At 47.8% G+C, this 14,056-nt stretch overlaps 1 protein-coding gene across 1 annotated transcript in view; it reads right to left on the bottom strand.

The window, feature by feature from the left end:
• dnah2 (dynein, axonemal, heavy chain 2) overlaps positions 1-14,056 on the bottom strand; it is a 249,711-nt gene that overhangs the window by 172,137 nt on the left and 63,518 nt on the right. The window contains 5 exon segments of the mRNA XM_031831350.1: positions 3,499-3,673; positions 3,773-3,929; positions 4,207-4,407; positions 11,889-12,081; positions 13,594-13,741. Of these exon segments, the coding sequence (XP_031687210.1) occupies positions 3,499-3,673; positions 3,773-3,929; positions 4,207-4,407; positions 11,889-12,081; positions 13,594-13,741 (874 nt within the window).

The following is a 14,056-nucleotide window of genomic DNA, read 5'->3' on the forward strand; positions in this document are numbered from 1 at the left end:
AGCGGGTTGGTTGGGGTCCCAGGTCCCCCAGGCGGCCCCTGCCAGATCCCCACAAAGCCCCCGAACTCCCATGCCCCCCCCTCTTAATCTTCCCAGACTACGCCCACGCTTAGTCGCTCACCACAACCACACACACTGCCCTCCGACGGGGCCCTATCCCCAAATAACCAGAGCCCAACACTCAGGCCCCAGCCCAATCCCCAGCCCAACTCCCAGGCCCATCCCCATCCCAACTCTCAGGCCCAGCCACATCCCCAGCCAAGCTCCCATCCCCCAGGCCCAGCCCCATCCCCATCCCAATTCTCAGGCCCATCCCCATCCCAACTCTCAGGCCCATCCCCATCCCAACTCTCAGGCCCATCCCCATCCCAACTCTCAGGCCCATCCCCAGCCCCAACTCTCAGGCCCATCCCCATCCCAACTCTCAGGCCCATCCCCATCCCAACTCTCAGGCCCATCCCAGCCCCAACTCTCAGGCCCATCCCCAGCCCCAACTCTCAGGCCCATCCCCAGCCCCAACTCTCAGGCCCCAGCCCCATCCCAACTCTCAGGCCCTTCCCCAGCCCAACTCTCAGGCCCTTCCCCATCCCCAGCCCAACTCTCAGGCCCTTCCCCATCCCCATCCCAGCTCTCAGGCCCCAGCCCCAGCCCCATCCCCAGCCCAACACTCAGGCCCTTCCTATCCCCAGCCCAACTCTCAGGTACCAGCCCAACGCTCAGGCCCTTCCCCATCCCCATCCCAACTCTCAGGCCCCAGCCCCATCCCCAGCCAAACTCAGGCCCATCCCCAGCCCAACTCTCAGGCCCCAGCCCCAGCCCAACTCTCAGGCCCCATCCCCATCCACAGCCCAACTCTCAGGCCCCATCCCCATCCCCAGCCCAACTCTCAGGCACCATCCCCATCCACAGCCCAACTCTCATGCCCCATCCCCATCCACAGCCCAACTCTCAGGCCCATCCCCATCCCCAGCTCAACTCTCAGGCACCATCCCCATCCACAGCCCAACTCTCAGGCACCATCCCCATCCACAGCCCAACTCTCAGGCCCATCCCCATCCCCAGCCCAACTCTCAGGCCCATCCCCATCCCAACTCTCAGGCCCATCCCCATCCCCAGCCCAACTCTCAGGCCCATCCCCATCCCCATCCCAACTCTCAGGCCCATCCCCATCCCCATCCCAACTCTCAGGCCCATCCCCATCCACAGCCCAACTCTCAGGCCCCATCTCCATCCCCAGCCCAACTCTCAGGCCCCATCCCCATCCACAGCCCAACTCTCAGGCCCCAGCCCAACTCACGCCCAGCCCAATTCAGGCCCCATCCACTGCCCAACTCAGGCCCAACACCCAGGCCCCGCCCAACTCCCAGGCCCAACCCCCACTCCAACTCCCAGGCTCTCAGGCAGGACGTTTCAGCTTCAGACAGACAGACCCACCATCACCACCATCACCAGCACTGTACCACAGCCTCTTATCTGCTTTCAATTAGGCTTTTCACTGGATGACTGCCTGCTGCTATTGTTACAGCCATGATGCTACTAGTAGAGTAACAGGAGTTGTAATGAGGGAATAACTGATTCTACAATCCTCACTAGACTGGAGAGTTCTCTATACTATACGTGTTGCACTGGGCTGGTGCTGGTCCCAGATTTGTTTGTGTTGTCTTGCCGACTCAACAGGTCTGGGATCAGGCTAGGGTTGAGGTACGTACTAAGGCTATGGGATAATTTGATGGTCTGTATTCATTGACTATTCACAGACTGTTGTCTCTGTGCAAAACCATCAGACCAGTTATTTTTCTTCTCTTTGACTGTGATGTGCCCTTCACACAGAGAATGAATATGATGTGGCTGACCCAATTGACTGGGATATTATTGTGTGTGTATGTACGTGTGTGTGTGTGTGTGTACTGTGCTATTATTGTAGAAAGTGGTGTGTGTGCTCGCATCTGTGTACTGTGCAATTATTGTAGTGTGTGTGTGTGTGTGTGTGTGTGTGTGTGTGTGTGTGTGTGTGTGTGTGTGTGTGTGTGTGTGTGTGTGTGTGTGTGTGTGTGTGTGTGTGTGTGTGTGTGTGGAGGTGGTCTGGTCCTGAATACTAATGTCGCAGAGAACAAAGTCTGCCTGCTGGCCTCATTAACCTTTCCAGTGCTACAGTCACAGCCATTGTTTTCACCTTCTAAACATTCCCCCCATTCTCCTCTCAACAGGTTCTGAGCAGAAGGGACGGCTGGGGTGAGAGAAGTAACCTTCAAGGAGCTCTGGAATAGAACAGTGGGATAGAATTGCGAAAACACACAAAGTGAGGTGACTTTGTGGAACTTGATATGAGGAATTTGACTGTTCTAGCGTGCACAACGTAACGTGCACAACTTTCCCCACAGTGAGGAGGGGAATGGTTCACATTCCGAGACGTGTTGAAAGTGTAAAACTTTTAGATTCAGATGTGGTGAGACAAAGTGTGTAAGAGAGAGCCGAGAGATGGAGAGATGGGAAGGATATGTAAGTCTGTCATGACAAAAACAATGAGACATCACACGCCTCTCTCTGTGTTCACATGAGAGAGAGAGAGAAGAGAGAGAGAAGAGAGAGAGAGAAGAGAGAGAGAGAGAGAGAGAGAAAAGAGAGAGAGAGAGAGAGAGAGAGAGAGAGAAAAGAGAGAGAGAGAGAGAGAGAGAGAGAGAGAGAGAGAGAGAGAGGGAGGGAGTGGAGCAAAGGGATGAGAGGGAGGTAAGAGAAAAGTAGGACAGGAGGTTTGTCCTCTTTGATACGGTTTGGCACGGCATCTTGTTTCGAGTCGTAGACGTGTGCGCGCACGAGCGCGCATGTGTGCGTGTCTGTTTGCCTGTGGAGGAGGAACAGCGAGTTCAATCAGATTTTTAATGGAAACAGAAAATAAGAGAATAAACAAAAGTAAGGGAAAAAAGTCTCCCTACAACGAAGGATGGCACAGCCAGAATGGGAGATGTCAGAAGTGGAGAGAGACAGAGAACATGTCGTCCAGGCCTCTGGGGGGAGATGTCATGGACCAGCTGGGAAGATCATTGTCAACCAAGACAAGATACCCCCCCCCTCCCCACACACACACACTACCCCTATGGTGCTACTAACATGTCCTTATACAGTCTGCCATGCAAACCTGTGTGTGTGTAGCCTACTGTACTGTACAGTATGTAGCCATTGCTGATACACAGTCTGTGTATGGCTGTTTGTGAGACATCTGTGTATGGCTGTTTGTGAGACATCTGTGTATGGCTGTTTGTGAGACATCTGTGTATGGCTGTTTGTGAGACATCTGTGTATGGCTGTTTGTGAGACATCTGTGTATGGCTGTTTGTGAGACATCTGTGTATGGCTGTTTGTGCGACATCTGTGTATGGCTGTTTGTGAGATGTCTGTGTATGGCTGTTTGTGCGACATCTGTGTATGGCTGTTTGTGCGACATCTGTGTATGGCTGTTTGTGAGATATCTGTGTATGGCTGTTTGTGCTAGCAGATGACCTGAGCTGCTGAAGGTCTGGACAGTAATCTGCATTTTCTTCTTAAACTCCTCTGCTGAGAAGATGAGGCTGCCCTTGAACTTGTCCTTGTGTTTCTTCAGCATGATGTCACTGTCTATCACCACCTGTTGGAACCACACCCACTCCCCGTTCAGAGCCTCCAACATCTCATGGACCTGGGGAGAGAGAGAGAGAGAGACAGAGAGAAGGGGGGGGTTAAAACAAGGGGTGGGGGTTGGGTGGGTGTGCGTCCGTCCGTCCGTCGCGCTACTCACAGCCTGGTCCACGGTGACCTCGTACTTCTCCAGGATAGCAAACTGTTCGTGGATGGGAGGGATCTGACTCTCAATCTTCTGAAGGTCTCCCTGTAGTGTCTCCAGGAGCTTCAGACTCTCCCCCAGCTCCACCAGGGACTGAGGGGGCTGGCTCAGCCTGGACACACACATAGTAGTTCATTGACCCTTTTCATTCACTCACAGCACATACAGTACACATCTTCTGGACTCTGAAGACGTCTGCAGATAAAACGTTTCTGACAGGTCACAGGTCAAAAGGCCTGTAATCTAGCTATATGCCGCACATATGCCTTTCCACCAGACACACTGGTCCACTTTCAACTTTAAGGCCCATAAACTCTTCATGAACCTTTTATAAAGTGGAACCCACACACTCCCGGCCCCACCCTCCACCACCCACCTTCCCCACCCACCTGAGAGCGTTCTCCTGCAGAAAGACGTGCAGCTCTTTGAGCCTGGTGCTGGCCATGAGGCTGAGCAGCTGGGTGAACTTGCCCTGCCACTCGTTACAGTGCTGCACCAGGCTGAACTTCAGGGGAGCACAGTCCAGCAGCACAAACTGAACACTCAACACCGTCTCCTCCTTCTGAACATTGTTGGCCACCTCCGTGTACCTGGGGGAGGAGAGGGGTGAGATGAGGGGGGGGGGGGTTGGGGATATGTGTAAGTACATGTACATGTGTAAGTACATGTACAAGATAAAGACCATACTTTGACTTCAATAGGAACCGAAAGATTCTACTTTGTTTACTCACATAATTATCTGTATAATACAGTAAACACTCAAATACAATGCTAAACGAATTAACATCAAACAAAAGTCAAGACCACACAAGGATTAGAGCAACATGGTCTGACTGTTCTATTGACATGGGCCAATAGGAACCTGCTGAGCCAGACCAGCGTGTCGTGTACAAACATGGAGTGTTGACTCTCCAACGATTTACATCGCACTGTCCCAGACAAATCCATAAGACAATATCTCACTGTCTCTCGCTAGTCTCCAACATGTTTACCATGCACATCCATATGACAGGCTATACAGTTGAAGTCGGAAGTTTACATACACTTAGGTTGGAGTCATTAAAACCCGTTTTTCAACCACTCCACAAATTTCTTGTTAACCAACAATAGTTTTGGCAAGTCGGTTAGGACATCTACTTTGTGCATGACACAAGTCATTTTTCCAACAATTGTTTACAGACAGATTATTTCACTGTATCACAATTCCAGTGGGTCAGAAGTTTACATGCACTAAGTTGACTGTGCCTTTAAACAGAAAATGATGTCATGGCTTTAGAAGCTTCTGATAGGCTAATTGACATAATTTGAGCCAATTGGAGGCGTACCTGTGGATGTATTTCAAGGCCTACCTCCAAACTCAGTGCGTCTTTACTTGACATCATGGGGAAATCAGAAGAAATCAGCCAAGACCTTCAAAACGCCTGAAGGTACCACGTTCATCTGTACAAACAATAGTATGCAAGTATAAACACCATGGGACCACGCAGCTGTCATACCGCTCAGGAAGGAGACGCGTTCTGTCTCCTAGAGATGAACGTACTTTAGTGCGAAAAGTGTAAATCAATCCCAGAACAACAACAAAGGACCTTGTGAAGATGCTGGAGGAAACAGGTACCAAAGTATCTATATCCACAGTAAAAAGAATCCTATATCGACATAACCTGAAAGGCCGCTCAGCAAGGAAGAAGCCACTGCTCCAAAGCTTCCATAAAAAAGCCAGACTACGGTTTGCAACTGCACATGGGGACAAAGATCGTACTTTTTGGAGAAATGTCCTCTGGTCTGATGAAACAAAAATAGAACTGTTTGGCCATAATGACCATCGTTATGTTTGGAGGATAAAGGGGGAGGCTTGCAAGCCGAAGAACACCATCCTACCCGTGAAGCACGGGGGTGGCAGCATCATGTTGTTGTGGTGCTTTGCTGCAGGAGGGACTGGTGCACTTCACAAAATAGATGGCATCAGGAGAAAGGAAAATGATGTGGATATATTGAAGCAACATCTCAAGACATCAGTTAAGTTAAAGCTTGGTCGCAAATGGGTCCCAAAGTTGTGGCAAAATGGCTTAAGGACAACAAAGTAAAGTTATTGGAGTGGCCATCACAAAGCCCTGACCTCAATCCTATAGAACACTTGTGGGCAGAACTGAAAAAGCATGTGCAAGCAAGGAGGCCTACAAACCTGACTCAGTTACACCATCTCTGTCAGGAGGAATGGGCCAAAATTCACCCAACTTATTGTGGGAAGCTTGTGAAAGGCTACCCAAAATGTTTGACCCAAGGTAAACAATGCTACCAAATACTAATTGAGTGTATGTAAACTTCTGACCCACTGGGAATGTGATAAAAAAAAAAAAAGCTGAAATAAATAATTCTCTCAAGTATTATTCTGACATTTCACATTCTAAAAATAAAGTGGTGATCCTAACTGACCTAAGACAGGGAATTATTACTTGGATTAAAATGTCAGGAATTGTGAAAAACAGTTTAAATGTATTTGGCTAAGGCGTATGTAGACTTCCGACTTCAACTGTATATGTTTAACAGAGAGGATACAGGGACAGTTGGGTCTGGTTGGGACCCTCTCTCTTCTTTATCCCTTACCATGGGAGTAGAATGAACCTGCTCCTAGATTTTCTATTTAACTAGGCAAATCAGCTAAGAACAAATTCTTATTTACAATGACTGACTAGGAACAGTGAGTTAACTGCCTTGTCCAGGGGCAGATAGACAGATTTTTACCTCGTCAGCTCGGGGATTCAATCTAGCAACCTTTCGGTTACCGGCCCAACGCTCTGACCGCTAGGCTATCTGCCGCCCCGATGCTGGCACCATCGAGAGCATGGCTGGTTGCATCACTGACTGGTATGGCAACCTCCGACCGTAAGGCACTATAGAGGGTATTGCGTACGGCCCAGTACATCACTGGGGCCAAGCTTCCTGCCATCCAGGACTTCTATACCAGCCGGTGTCAGAGGAAGGCCCTAAAAATTGTCAAAGATTCCAGAAACTATAGTCATAGACTATTCTCTCTGCTACCGCACGGCAACCGGTACCGGAGTGCCAAGTCTAGGTCCAAAAGGCTTGTTAACAGCTTCTACCCGCAAGCCATAAGACTCCTGAACAGCTAATCAAAGGGCTACCCAGACCCCTCTTGTACATATTACCTTAATTACCTCGACTAACCGGTGATTCTGTACCGGTACCCCCTGTATATAGTCTCGATATTGTTATTGCACTGGTGCTGTTTAATTATTTGCAACTTTTATTTGATATTTTTTACTTAACACTTCTTAAAGCAGTGCTTGTTAAGGGCTTGTAAGTAACCATTTCCCTGTAAGGTTGTATTGGGCGCATGTGATAAATACAGTTTGAATTGATTTGATACAAACACACCCGTGGGAAGTAGGGGTGCTTAACAACCAGGGGTACCATCTTACCGTGCTGCATTTGTGTTGTTGCAATAAAAAACCATTACACATATTTATCTGTTGCATTATTGATATGAATAGATCATGCGATTGGAGTAGGGGAGAGAGAAAAACATGGGCCCCATTCTGCACGGTGAGCTCTCAGCTCTGTTTAGTAAGCAGCGCTCTCATGCTATGCTCTGATCTATTCCGTTGTGGGGGTTTGGAGTCACACGCGCTCTGTTGTATGATAGACAGTTGAGTTAGTCTCTCTCCCCCTCTTCTCTCCCTCTTGTGGTGGATATCAAGTGATCTGGAGCAGCACTAGCCTTCCACTTCTATTCTAAACTTGGCAAAAAGGGAATGGGAACCATATGAAATTCGGAACATGGCATTCTCTCGCCCTCGCAGGCCTGTTCCTGCCCATGTCAAACACGTCGGTGTACTAGCCCACTAGTCTGGCAAGCAACACAGTGCAGGCCGCAGCCCAACACGTGGCGCATTCCACCAACTGGTGCTGGATCGAGGTGATCGCTTTTCTCCGTGACGGAGCTCATAGCTGACCATTTGTGCTCCGTTTTAATAGGCTCAATCTTAGTTACAACACCGCTCTCGTTATTTCTCTCTCTCTCACACACCGCCTTTGTAATTATGCAGTACAAAGAAATGTGCGCTCTGTTCACAATGGTCTATTCCTAGGCAGCGCGTGAGTTTGTGAGTTTCAAGATGGGGGAAGTTTACAACTGATCCTGCCATTTCTACCGATCTGCATGCCAGTTTCATGGCAAAGGGTTCATTTCAATAATAAACTTTTTGTTCCTCAAAATCATTGTCACGTGGTTAATAATACAAATGGGAATTTAAACGATACCAATCTAAAAGTATAGGCCAATGTAGCAGTAGGCCTATAACCTCCATTGTCAACTAAGTACAAATACATACAGCTGACGAATAAAAACTGAAAATGCAGGTTCTTTCAATCGCATTCATCTCTCTACTCCGCCTGTCTGCCTCCCTTTTCTATCTGTCATGACTTGAGCTATCGCTAGTGAAGTGCAACATTGTATCAAGTAGCCTATTCTGGGCCACTAGCCTATTGCAGGCGCTCAGAGTGTCCCGGGCCAGTGAGCTTGGGACAGAGTCAGCTGTTTTTGCACAGACACAGCTGATTTTGCGCAATGGGAAATGTGTTCAGGTATTTTATGACGTTTCCACTGGTTATATGGGATCCTCAGAGCCTGGTGATTATCGAGGGGGAGAGAGTTGGAAAAGATTTTTCAAATACGGCGAGGAACTATTATCATTCACAATGGATTTAATAAAAAAACGGACTTCGTTGACTTACTGTATGAGGTGAAGAAGAAATGACTGAGAAGCTCAGCTTAGTGGTGGTGAGTTCAGACAATAACAAATCAGACGTCCCCAAACGGGCACTTTCTACCATTTGCACGGAGCAGGTCAGTTAGTCTACTTCTAAGCGTGCTCCGGGCGCGTGCTCCGTCAACATTTAGAGGGCAGAGAAACCAGACACATGATCACATGGAGCTTTCCAAGCAAAATACAATGAAAAAAAAATAACTAAACTAATGGTATGAAATAAACCCAAACCTGTATCTCACATGTGTAGCAACGTGCCCGTAGGCCTAATTAATCCATTCATTAGCATAAATGTATGTAACCAAATGATGAGGATTAACAGTAAATGTACTACTGGTGACATACACTGAGTGAACAAAACATTAAGAACACCTTCCTAATATTGAGTTGCACCCCCCCTCCCCTTTTGTCCTCAGAACAGCCTCAATTCCTTGAGATATGGACTCTAAAAGGTGTTGAAAGTGTTCCACAGGGATGCTGGCCCATTTTGACTCTAATGCTTCCCACAGCTGTGTCAAGTTGTCTGGATGTCCTTTGGGTGGTGGACCATTCTTGATACACACAGGAAACCGTCAAGCGTGAAAAACAAAGCAGCGTTGCAGTTCTTGACACAAACCGGTGCACCTGGCACCTACTACCATTCCCGCCCTCAAAGGCACATCCATCTTTTGTCTTGCCCATTCCCCCTCTGAATGGCACACATACACGATCCATGTCTCAATTGTCACAAGGCTTAAAAATCCTTCTTTAACCCGTCTCCTCCCCTTCGTCTACACCAGTGGTTCCCAAACCTTTACGGCCTGCGACCCCATTTTGATATCCAGGAAATTCTCCCGACCACAATCACGTGAAAAGAAATGATGTAAATAACAGCCCATGTTGACTTTTTTAATTGGGGCTATGACAGTCCATTGCAAAACGTTCTACCAGTATTTCTGATTGTATTCTCAACTCACCATCATAGACATTTAATGTGGGGCTATGACAGTCCATTGCGAATGAGTCTGACATCATTTCCCTGATCTCACCACAACTAATGAGACGGTTGATGCATGTCGCGTCAGAGCTTCCCAAAGTCAGGGGGCGTGGCCGACAGTGTGCTACCTCATCTCCCCTGTCACCTCCAACCTGGATGGATATTTATCTTCATGCAGACGAGAGCACTGAATCAGCGTACCATGGGTTTTAAGGGGGAGACGGCACAGTATTAGCCTTTGAGTCAGGAACCAAAAACTCTTCCATTATGACACGTGAATGCGCTGTCTGCAGCATTCAGTCACATGACAGCTCCATCAGCTGTTCCATTTCACTTACCCGCATGTCAACTGAGCCTGGATCACAGTCAAATAGATTTCGCTGATTCGGTCTCTCATCTGTATATTGTTTTTGGATTTACCCTGCATGCTTGCGCTCAGTTCCTTCAGTTTCCCAAATGTCTGTTACATAGGCACGGAGACACATTTCCTTTTCATTACACAGTCAACAAAGTCAAACAGTTCTTCTCTCAATTAAAAACATCTTTCCAACACTCCCCCTTTATAACCACCAAGCCTCGTTGTGAAATAGAACATCGTCCATCGTCTGTAGTTAACAATCGAAGTTGCCTGCCGCGCATCTCTGAGTTCTGCGCTCAGCTCTTTTGCTCACCAGTTGCTCTCGGTGTATCCATTCTAGCTCAGTGGGTGTATCATAAAATGAGTCCATATGGCAGAGGGAGACACATTCATAACTAGAGTGTAGAGGCCTGCCCGCCGTCCCGTGATAGATGGAGCCCCATCTGTGCAAAAAGCCCACCATTTGATCCCATAGAGTCTGTTTTTCGCCAATATAGCCACGCAGGACACTGAACATCCCCTGTGCCGTTTCAGGCTCGGGAATCGTGAGACAGAACAATATGTCCTTGTGAATAGCATCCCCAGACATGTATAGCGAACAAATGTCAATGCACGGGCTCTCGCAGCTAACATCTATTTAAGAAACATTATGGAATGGTGGTTCAGTCAGTGTCCTCTTGATTGTTAGCTACAGCATCAATTCTTAGTTTCACAGTGTTATCTGTTAAAGGTATCGATGTGAGTTTCTGTGCCTCTGCCTCCCCACACATTCACCATATCAATTGTGGACGGTAATATCAAAGTCACTGCAATAGCGTGTGGTTTCATAGCATAGCAGGCTTAGCCATTCACCGTGGGAATGACTCGAGTGCAACGGTCAGGTGCGGCCTGGGTCAAGGCGCGACCTCTAGTTTCGGGAACCGCTGATCTACACTGATTGAAGTGGATTTAACAAGTGACATCAATAAGGGATCATAGCTTTCCCCTGGTCTAGGTCAAGTTATTCCTAATGTTTTGAACACTCAGTATATGTAATGGGGAATTGATCCAAAATAAGCAATCAAAGGTCAAACAATTAACACAATGAAAAACTGTGAATGCGCAAGAACTGGGGGAGAGAGCTAAGTGCATTCTGGGGAACGGAGCGCATTCTGGCCACCCACCCCTTCTTCTTGTCTCAACATTTCAAATGATACTCAAGACACATTATCTTCACACATATTATAGATGCATTGCTTTTCACTGACATCACACTAGGCAGGCTGTTAGAGCATTGTGCCAGTAACTGAAAGGTTGCTGGATCGAATCCCTGAGCTGACAAAGTAAAAATCTGTCATTCTACCCCTGAGTAAGGCAGTTAACCCCCTGGGAGCCGTGGATGTTGATTAAGGCAGCCCCCTGAACCTTTCAGGTTGGGGTTAAATGTGAAAGATACGTTTCAGTTGAATTCCTTCAGTTGTACAGCTGACTATGTATCCCCAGCTAGGCCTATTGCCAAGCAAGCAGCCCAAATTACAGGCTGCTACGCGTATGGGCCAACAAATTTGTGATTTGAAAGAAGCTAATGATAATCTATTGCTGAGAATGATTTTATTTATTTCTGTATAGATATGAGTAATTATATAATTTTGGTAAATTGATTTCAATGTAGTTTAGCCTGCAGTGACTACTATTACTGAATCTTGTCCTAGGCTTAGGCTACTGATCACATTAGGTATTGTATCAAAACATCTTCCCGCGGCTATGTATCTAAGGTCCGTTCTGTAGCGCAAGCTGATCCTAGATCTGTGACTTCTAACCCTGTTGAGGTAGATGACCTGTTCGCCAGATCTGTTCTTATTTTAGCCAACGCCACCGTAATTCTTTCCAGTGAACAACAGAGCTCGCTAAAGCTAAAGAAAACACAGATCTGGCAACCCCCCCCCCCCACTAGCCGTTAGAGGGTCAAACCTGGCGATGTCGGCGTCGAAGGAGGACACGGGGGGGTTGAGACGCTGGTATCTCCTGATGAAGGGGTCCTTGTTGATCTCCCAGATCTCTCTGTGTTTGTCCCAGGTCTTCAGGTAAGCCTGCAGGTGGCCTGCGTTGGCCGTCATTCCTGCTGCTACCGCTGCCTGAATCTTACCGATCTCCTCATCTTGTTCTGGGTTTAGAGAAGGAGAGAAAGGGGAATCAACCATATCAACTAGGCCAAAGCAAATTATATTTCTAGGATGAGATATTATTGAATTGTCCAGATCCTGCTCTGGGGGAGGGAGGGGGAGAGAGAGAGAGAGAGAGAGAGAGACAGAGAGAGACAGAGAGAGAGAGAGAGAGAGAGAGAGAGAGACAGAGAGAGAGAGAGACAGAGAGAGAGAGAGAGAGAGACAGAGAGAGAGAGAGACAGAGAGAGAGACAGAGAGAGGGAGACAGAGAGAGAAAGACAGAGAGACAGAGAGAGAGAGAGACAGAGAGAGAGAGAGAGAGAGAGAGACAGAGAGAGAGAGAGAGAGAGAGAGAGAGAGAGAGAGACAGACAGACAGACAGACAGACAGACAGAGAGAGAGAGAGAGAGACAGAGAGACAGAGAGAGACAGAGATTCCATATGGAGTAGGCCCTGAACTGATACAGATATTTTTGTATTCCGTCCATCCTCTCACCTGCCAAAGATTTTTATCTCAATGAGACATGCCTGGATAAATCAATGACGACAGTTATGGTTGCAACTTGGAATATGTTAACCTGATCTGAGATCTGTGGATAGAGGCACCTTCTACCACAAGCTCACCACATGGTAGATACATACCGTAACTGTACACTCGACGACAGACTGCATGCTTCCACACACTCCTAGTTAAATACAGTGAGTTGACACACCTTTGACACATTGTAACAGGCACTTACACGTGTTAGAAAAGGCTTTTCGTGAGTGAACACGTTTAACAGCCCGGCGCGTGTCACTAGGGATCAACTACACTATGTTGATTGGGTTTCAGGAGCTAACAGCAGGAGCTGTAACAGCATTCCCCCTCGATAGAGATATGGCTGGAGACAAACACACACACACACACACACACACACACACTCAGAGCTATGGAGAGGGGCTACCTCTGACCTGCTCCAGTCCACCATCTCCTGACTGTTTGATTAAAGCCAAAGCCCAGATACTCCCCGTGGACGACCTGCTGTCAATCAAACCAGGAGACAGCTGACGGGAGAGCTGCTTAAAATGGACAGATGAGGATAGGATGAAGACAATGGTAGGAGGGGAATGGGGTTAGAATGAGGTCAGGGTGAAGGAGCAGTGGATGAAGAGGAGGAGGATAAAATGGTAACAAGAGTGTGGAGTGAAGAGGAGTGAGGATAAATGGGAACAAGAGTGTGGAGTGTAGACGAGTGAGGATAAATGGATGGGGGGGGTGGAGTGCAAATGAAGAGTAGGAGAGCAAAGACGATATGGTGAGGACGAAGAGATGAAATTATCTGGATGAAGAGCAGCAGTGAGAAATGAAAGATGGAAGGGGTGAGGTGAGGAAAGGTGAGGAAAGGTGAGGGGTCAGAAGTGAAAATAGAGAGAACTGAACATAAGGATGAGTCAAGGAGGAGGAGGCGGGAGGCGTGGAACAGCGAGGTGAGTGGGGTCTCTAACCTCTGTCTGCGCGTGAGGTCTGTTACCTATGATGCAGCGTACAGGTTTCCTCTGTGAGTGTCTGCGTGTGAGGAGGTCCGGGAGGCGTTTGAACACAGAGATGGTGCCGATCAGCTGACAACTGATGTTGTTCACGATCTGAGCCAGTTTCTGTAGAGTGGGGGAGAACTCCACCTGTTGGACACACGCACGCACGCACACACGCACCCACACACACACACGCACCCACACACACACACACACACACACACATCAATAATTTTTGCCTCTCGGCTTAAAGACCTAACGAGCTCTCCTCTTTCCCAAAAACTCGACATTCCTTTTATATAAAATATTACTTTAATCTTTTTTATTTGTAATAGCATAAGTGAATCCTCCTGTACAAATAATACCAAAAGGTTCATGCTTTCTGAACCGCACCCTCCTAGCCTATCAACGATGCAGATATTGTACATAACACAAGCATAAATCATTTGTCACGGCTGATTT

The sequence above is a fragment of the Oncorhynchus kisutch genome, linkage group LG9 (genome assembly GCF_002021735.2).
Source record: "Oncorhynchus kisutch isolate 150728-3 linkage group LG9, Okis_V2, whole genome shotgun sequence".
NCBI classification, from domain to species: domain Eukaryota; kingdom Metazoa; phylum Chordata; class Actinopteri; order Salmoniformes; family Salmonidae; genus Oncorhynchus; species Oncorhynchus kisutch.